The following is an 8,969-nucleotide window of genomic DNA, read 5'->3' as shown; positions in this document are numbered from 1 at the left end:
TGGGGGGCTGATGGAAAGGAAGACAGCTGATTAGAGGTGGCAATCACTCCCTCCTCCATTCCATGAGTCTGTGGGAAATTTCTCCCTTTCCTAAATCTCGATGTATTTTCCCTTAAGGTTTGGTAAAATGAACATAATGTCCAACGCCACTTGGAATTATGGGAATACGTTGAAATACAATGAAGAGACTGTAAATCATAGCTATCTTTATTTTTATGCTAAAACGTATCCACATTACGTTAAACGTTATAGTATCACACAGCAGTACAATCAACGCTCTAGATAAAACGGAATATTTGTACTTTCCTTTCAATATCCATAGCCCTCTATAAAGTTATGATTCAACTGAGGAGAGTGAAACAGAATTATCAGTCATCTATTCTGGATTTCTAACACCCTCTTTTCCTTTGAACAATTAATCCTCCCTCCACTAAATACCTACAAGGAGTTAATCCTCACGACCCCACTTTCCAGCCAGTAAACTACTAGCATGTATAACGATATTCAACCTTGTGCAGGTTCAGTTGAAGCCTAAAGATTCTTAGAAATTCTCTGTATCTTACGGGTTTTCTTTTCGCAGTTTTTCATTGCCTCTCAAATATAATGCGCTCGCTACGGCCGAACGAGAAAAAGTTGACGCTCGACTGCCAGCCAGGCCGGATGAGGGAGAAAGTTACGGCGGTTCCCATATGGTTCGCACGTGTTTACGGTACTTTGTCGGCGGTAAGGAACCTCGACCTGAAAACTGCCTTCACTTCGCGGTTGACAAAAGAGGAATGTCCGGACAATCCATCTTCAGATATTGCCGTCCACCTACCAATGGCGTTTTGCACTACACGGGTTCTCTTGCTTCTAATGTTCACCTACATTCACCTTTAACCTCGTGTTAGGGAACCACTGTTTAGTTTCATTTTCGTAAGTAAATGTTCTGAATGAGCATGACTGGAGTAGTGTGCTAAAAGTAGTAACACAAAACACTTCACAGGAGCACAGTGTGGTAAAAGTAGTAACACAAAACACTTCACTAGAGTAAAGTGTGGTAAAAGTAACATATAACGCTACAATAGAGTAAAGTGTGGTAAAAGTTGTAACACAAAACACTTCACAGGAGCACAGGAGCACAGTGTGGTAAAAGTAGTAACAGAAAACACTTCACAGGAGCACAGTGTGGTAAACGTAGTAACACTTCACTAAGCACACTTAAATTTTCAAACATTTGAAAATTGAGGAGCTGATATTACACTTTCATTTCATTTTTTGATAAATATACACTTAGAGGTCTCCAGTACTGTGTAATCTCGATACAGAAACAATGGTAAACCAGACCAACTTTGTGGTCACCCTTGTTCTACACGAGAGAGAGAAATATTTTGCTAGAAAGGTTTGGAAAGTTTTAGCCGTTGATAGGTTCTTAAAGAATTATCTGTTTGGTTACTTACTGATCATATGGAATTTCACTCTTTAAAGACAAATGTTGTAACTGACATGTACTGTCGTGTGCTATTGAATATATGATTCAAATACTTGTAACTAAGAGGATGTTTCATAACTATGAAAAACGTTCAGCACCAACATACCACAGTAATGTTTCAGAGCTGATGAAAAACCTTTATACACCAACATACCACAGTAATGTTTCAGAGCTGATGAAAAATGTTCAGCACCGACATACCACAGTAATGTTTCAGAGCTGATGAAAAACGTTCAGCACCAACATACCACAGTAATATTTCAGAGCTGATGAAAAACGTTCAGCACCAACATACCACAGTAATTTTTCAGAGCTGATGAAAAACGTTCAGCACCAACATACCACAGTAATGTTTCAGAGCTGATGAAAAACGTTCAGCACCAACATACCACAGTAATGTTTCAGAGCTGATGAAAAACGTTGGGCACCAATATACCACAGAAGTGTTCCAGAACCGTTTGTTTATTTACGCTAAAGTATTTCTCTAGTCAATACTTTTGTTTTTGGATTTCTAGTAAAGCTACATGAGGGCTATCTGCGCTATCCGACCCTAATTTAACAGCGTAAGACTAGAGGGAAGGCAGCTAGAACGAATAGTTGGATTAACCATCACATCATAATGCCTCCACAGTTTAGGAGCAAGCGTGTTTAGCGTAAGGAGGATTCTAACCCTTGATCCTCAGATCATGATTCGAGCACCCTAACAAGCTGGCCATGCAAGGCCTGTTTCAAAACGGTGAAAACATTACGTGCCACACAAAGATTGCGTGTGTGATAACATTTACGTACACACGTCACAAAAATGTTCCATATCTGATGACAATCTTCATGTTGGGAGTGCATGATAGGAATGTTTCTTAACTGATGACAGGTTTTACTTACAGGTTATAGTGTTCCTTTACATACGATATTGCGTTAAACAAAGCACCGCACGTGGAGAAACAAACTCATTTGAGGATTTTTAAACTTTCAAAATTACCCATAAATCAAGGACTCCATCCCATCTTATACGTAAGTGAAAATAAAATGATGCCAACTGATCATATCTTTAATTAATTTGTCGCCAGAATATTCAACTTTCCGTAAGATCTTGTCTTATACCCATTTCGCCGAGCATTAGACTGCGGTCATATGTTCGTTGTCGACAAACGGTTTGTAATCACACCTTCATATTAAAATGCTGTATATTTAACTTCACTCAGATTGTCGTACAACAAACATTAGTTTTGTTCGGGTTACTAACAGGTAGACTATTCCATTCGATTTCTGTAACACTTAAATAAACTGTGCCAGCTGTAGCGTTAATATCTAGTTGCAAAAGTAATGTATATTTAGAGACAACATTTTACTTTGAAGCACTGCAAATATTGTTGTTTTAATTATTTTTATTGATGGCATACAGTACTCTGCAAACGTTTTAGGACAGAGCCAAAAATTAGATTTCTGACTAGTTTCAAAGAACAATAGAAGGTCATTCATCGGCGAAACACCAACATTTTAATAATTTTCATATTTAATACAACAGAAACTCAAAGTACATGAGTTCAGACCTCCCAGTGGTACAGTAGTATATCTGCGGACTTACAACACTAAAAAAAGGGTTTCGATACCCGTAGTAGACAAAACACAGATATCCCATTGTGTAATTTTGTGCTTAATAACAAAACAACAGTGATAACAGCATGAGTTCAGTAAACAGTTAATATTTCATGTCACCTTTTCGCTTTAATAACAGTCGGACATCATTACAACATATTTAATCAAAGCGTCCTTTGGGTTTTTACTCCAAATGTCTCTAATACACTCCCATAAAGTTTCTTTGGAAGTAACTTTTGGTTTGTCAAGTTTTTAATTTATCAACTCCCAGATCTGCAGATTTGTTTTATTAATTTCGCGCAAAGCTACACGAAGGCTATCTGCTCTAGCTGTCCCTAATTTAGTAGTGTAAGACAGGGAAGGTAGCTAGTCATCACCACCCACTACCAACTCTTGGACTACTCTTTTATTAACGAACAGTGAGATTTACCGTAACAGTATAATGTCCTCACGGGTGAAAGGGCGAGCATGTTTGGTGTAACGGGGATTCGAGCCCGCACCCTCAGTTTACAAGTCGAGTGCTCTAATAACCTGATCATGCCGGGCCAACTGCATTGTGATCGGGGCTCTATGGAAGATATTGTATCATTTGAATGGCTCCAGCAGCTTCTTTTTTAGCTAAATAATTTCTATATCGGTTGGATGAGTGTTTGGGGTCATTATCTTCTTGGTAGTAGAATTCTTTACCAATAATACATAAACCACTGGTTATACGAAGACGGATCGGTATCTGATGGTACTTGGTCTGGTCCATTATTCTAGCTGTTTTATAAATATCTCCTGTTACCTCAGCAGAAAAACACACCCAAACCATCAATTTGCATCCATCATGTTTCATGGTAGGTGCTATTCATTGCGGTAAATATATTTTACCTTTTTTCTATTGGATGTACAACCTACGCTTTGAACCAATTATGTCAAACTTGAACTCATCCGTCCATAACACCATTTTCCAATAATCAATAATCCACTTTTTAGAAAATTTTAGTCTATTGACGATATATGGATATCAGAGTTTTTTTAAAACCGCTATACGACCAAATATTCCATTCGCGTTGTCTTTTTAATACTGCAAATCTGGACACTTTGCTGTCATTTGGTACATGATCGCTTAGCTCATGCGTGAGATCAGGAAAGTCTTCCTTCTGTCCCTTAATTTGATCAGTATATTCACTCAAGCAGAACCCATATGACATGCTCTTGGTACAAGTACATGGGAATTTTAAAGAATGATAAGTATTCTCATCCTGCCTCATTCAGTTGTCAGTAGGGATCAGTAAAGCATTACCAGCGTTGAAACTTATATTCTGAATGGCATAGAAGAATTAGCCTATAAAATGGAAAGAATGACAAAATAGTCTCGTCTTAAAACTTTTGTACAGCACTGTAGTTGTATCTCTATCCACGTAACTGACTGTTTTACTTAATTAAATATCTCGTACACCAGATATTATTTTCCACGTTTTTAATATATTTACTTCACTTTGGTACATAATATATTTATCATGGTCCTAGCCCTTATGATAATTTTAAACGCTTCTCACAGCCAAACTGATGCGTTATTTTGATACTATTCATTAGGTAAAACAAGTACAGTATATTTTGAAAGTACCTAATAAGTTACTAAAACCATAACGGCAGGAGGTTCGATAAGATTTAGAATGCGAAGCAAACATCTAGATTGACCAAGAAATAATAGACTATTTCCGTCTATTAAATATATTGTATCAAAATTCGACTTTATATAAACACGGAACGTGAATTCATCTGGACAAAGGATTTCTTTTTTCGTTCAGGTTGAATCTCTCCATCAGCTAACGGTAGAAAATGAGCAGATAAATTCACCAAATGACGAAAAGAAAGAAGTGTGAAAACCATCTAATTGAAAAGTTCTATGAAACTTTCTAGATTCACATATCACACATGTAATCCTATTAACAGAAAGTTATCGACTTTTCTATCTCTTCACATGTGAAACAATTCTACTTTACCATTCCAATGAACTACACAACCCGGTAATTGTAAAGACAGAGAATTCCTGCGCCATGGATTCAAATGTGCAGAATAATTCCTAAACGCAAGATCAACGTAGTTTCAAATGGACATATTCTGTTTGTATAGACCTTGTAATTTAGTGTGGAAAAATGGTACTAAAATTCTGAAAAACTATACAATTAGATATAGCGATATACTATGTCATAACATGGTTGAGCTCATGATATTTATATACCATAAGAAAACAGTTTGTTTTGGGACAGTTTTGTTTTGGAATTCCGTACAAAACTACTCGAGGGATATCTGTGCTAGCCATCCCTAATTTAGCAGTGTAGAGAGAAGGCAGCTAGTCATCACCACCCACCGCCAACTCTTTTACCAACGAATAGTGGGATTGACCGTCACATTATAACACCCCCACGGCTGGGAGGGCAAACATGTTTGGCGCGACCCTTGGATTGCGAGTCGCACGCCTTACGCGCTAGGCCATGCCAGGCCCCATAAGAAAATCTTTAATCATTATAATATTTCCATATCTGTTTTTACACCCATCACTTATAAGCACACACATACATACGTCTCGTTTCTTCGAATTTAAATTTAGTTAAAAATCATGTTCTTTACTTGTAGGTAATGTGCGGTTAAAATAAAACAACAGATAATATTGTCCAGAGTGAAATCAATTAACGTCATTTATTGGTTTACAATTACTATTCTTAACTTTACGGTTCAAGTTTATTAGGTAGTTTCTGTTAATACCGTTATTTTCAACGGAATGTGAATGTCCTAACAGGTTCTTCTCAGAGATAATTAGTGGTAAACGCGTTTAAAATACCCCTAGCTGCTATTTAAAGAACTATTTTTAACAAGTGCCAGCCACATGTACTAATAACACCTTCCGAAAAAAAGAAAAATACTTGGGCTGCCAAGTTAATGACGTTAAAGTCGCTGAACCAAGCGTTTATAGCGCCATCTAGTAATATCTCTGTAGCTATAGATGAGACATCCTATTACTTGTATTAATTTTTGTATTTTTGCTTTATGCAAATAAAATTAAATCTATTACAATAAGTATGATAACTAATTTTTATCTAAGCTTAAGAAGGCAAACACATAAGCAATATTACAGCAATTCTTAATTTAACATGACAGCATTGTTAAATATAAATAAGTGGTGTGTTATACATAAAATCAATTGCAAAGCAATATACAATTAAAATCTGAAATCTTTAATACCCAAAAACAAACTACATAAAAGACAAAACATGCTTAATGGAAAATGTTATGTTGCAATACAAAAATAGCGTTAAATTTTTTATTACTATAAATTTATTATTATAAATTATAAAATTATTACTTTATAACGAATAAATGAAAATTAACTTCTTAGATTTGATTCTAATTTTCCAAAACAGTAAATTAACTGTACGTCTCAGTGTGCGATTTTCTTTTCAACTTACAACATTACTATTTTTCATCCTTATAAATGCATATGTACTTTCTGTAAAATATAAGAGTAATAATTACACTATGGTCGTAATTACTGTAATAATGAAAAAGTTGTGAAATTTATAACTATCACTGCTTTCCTCAATTCCATAATTATTATGGAACTTCACCACTACCAACGATTTCACGATTTAAGAACATGAGAATCATCGCTGATAATAATAAAAAAAAGTTCAAACAAAGCAATTAATACTCAAGTAACTCTTTATACCGTTCTCTTTATATATTGTAACAAAACATTTAAAATAACAAATAGCTGTAATATGTAGATTACTATAAAACTATTCCATATCAACAAAAACCTTTACATTAAATAAAGCTTGCAATTTTCAACAAAATTTCAACTATAACAAAAACTCATAAATTTCATTGTAAAAATAACATTTAATTATTTGAGCAGTAATTAACTGATAATTAAATAAAGACAAATGGATGGGAGTAATTATAATTTTCTTTGGTATATAACTAGTGAATATTCATAACTGTTGAGCAAAAATAAGGCCAATTTAGCTAGCTTAAGGAGAGATATCCTATCCATTGCACCAAAACTGGTCATAGCCCAAACTTCTTCTGTAGGAACTGGTACATATGCTCATACACAAGTAACATTACTGCTCCACCTGGAAGACGTAAAGATAATTAATTTATTAACTCCCATAATTAATTTCAAAATATAATTTGTAACTTGTATTAGTTACAAGTTAAACTAAGACTGCTTTGTAGTAGCTTGCTAAATACAAGTTTAAAAAGAAAGAACCAAAATGTAAAACTTTGTTCTAATAATGTTCTTCATGACAAATGTTTTTCTAAATGTTGTATGTTACATACAGTTTGAATTTGTTTTCCTACAGAATTTCTGTCCTAACCATCAACTCTGGCAACTAGTGATCATTCTCACATATGTTTTCTACCTAACTAATTTTGATACTTCTTGATAGCTTCACAAACACATCTTAAAAAATTTCAACCAAACATTCCATAATGAAATCTTAATACAGAACCAGTAGACATTCTCTTGTTAATTAACCATTAAAGAAAAGTGACTTTACCTTCTAAGATGCTGTTTTAATAACAACTTACTCACTCAGTAATGTCAGTAAACATTCTAACAACCACTGTAGCTATTCTGTGATGTCACTAAACATTCTGATAACCACTACAGCTATTCTAGCTATTATGTGATGTTAGTAAATATTATAATAACCACTGTAGCTATTCTGTGATATCGGTAAACATTATGATAACTACTGTAGATATTCTAGCTATTCTGATGACTACTGTAATTACTCAGTGATGTCAATAAATACTCTAAAAATCACACAAGCCTGTAAATCTAAACTTCTTAAAATTTGTTTTGGTTTTAATAACAGATTTTCCATAATTCAGCTATGCAGATTTTGAAATTAATATTCTTTTTTTCTATCCCGTAAGAATTTTTTACATATTAGAAATAAAAAACTTAGATCTAACAATTGCTTTCTTTACTACAATAAGCATTTATTATTATTATGTTTTTTAACAAAAATAGAAACAAACTGAAGAAACGATAAAAACACTGATGTCAAACAAATATGTATCCTCATTCATACTGACACGTTTTGTGAAATCTACATCTCTTAGTCTCAAAATTATGTTTTGGGGTCTTTCTTTTATGCATTGTGTATTAACATCTTGTTTTAAAACCAGCAGTAATCAGATATTATTGTGATGTTCCACCTTCCCTGATACCTCCTTTTCATTTCCCTGATGTCTTGATGAAACCTTTCCAAATGCTTCAAATTGAAAACAATCCTTATCATCATTTCTATTGACATCAGATTCAGAAAAAGATGAAACTTTATGAAGAGTCTCCAGTGGAGAAGGTCAGATACATCAGTTCCATGAGCAGCAGGTCCTACAGCAGTTTGAAGGATCTGTTACAAAATTTCCTTTTTATTTCGAGTACTGTAGCCTTGCATGTTACAGAAACAAAAACAGAGGTCATCTCTGTGGTTTCCAGGCTCACATCAGACAACTGTAATTCCAAAAGGCAAATACTTTTTCTTACCTTAATCCATTCTCTCAACTCTTCCACACAAATGGTGCAAATGTTGTGTGCAGCCCATGATTTATCTTGGTCTCCGAGTTTTACTCCAAAATACACGTTTTTCTTTACAATAAATTTACCACAATTATAACAGAATATGCTTGGATCATACACACAACCTCTTGTTGCATAGTGACAAATAATAAATAATATCAAAACAATAATGCCAAAGTGCACATACAAACAAATACTATCAATAAATGACATGTCATGTAGACTGTTAACTGGTTATGTACTAGAGGTGTGTCTTTATTAGGTTTTAGAATGATTGATAAGACTCTCATGTTTCAATTTGTCAACAACCAGCAGTTG

At 34.4% G+C, this 8,969-nt stretch overlaps 1 protein-coding gene across 3 annotated transcripts in view; it reads right to left on the bottom strand.

The window, feature by feature from the left end:
* Positions 1–6,270: 6,270 nt before the first annotated feature.
* The window catches only part of LOC143225615 (mitochondrial 2-oxodicarboxylate carrier), a 35,542-nt gene continuing 32,843 nt past the window's right edge, over positions 6,271–8,969 (bottom strand). For all 3 annotated transcript variants that reach the window (XM_076455370.1, XM_076455371.1, XM_076455372.1), the window contains one exon: positions 6,271–7,191. In XM_076455370.1, the coding sequence (XP_076311485.1) occupies positions 7,124–7,191 (68 nt within the window). In that variant the 3' untranslated portion in view covers positions 6,271–7,123. The remainder of the gene's footprint in view (positions 7,192–8,969) is intronic.

Source organism: Tachypleus tridentatus, chromosome 9, assembly GCF_004210375.1.
Source record: "Tachypleus tridentatus isolate NWPU-2018 chromosome 9, ASM421037v1, whole genome shotgun sequence".
Taxonomy (NCBI): domain Eukaryota; kingdom Metazoa; phylum Arthropoda; class Merostomata; order Xiphosura; family Limulidae; genus Tachypleus; species Tachypleus tridentatus.
Note: the sequence above shows the minus strand (reverse complement) of the source record. Positions and strands in the feature narration are given on the sequence as shown.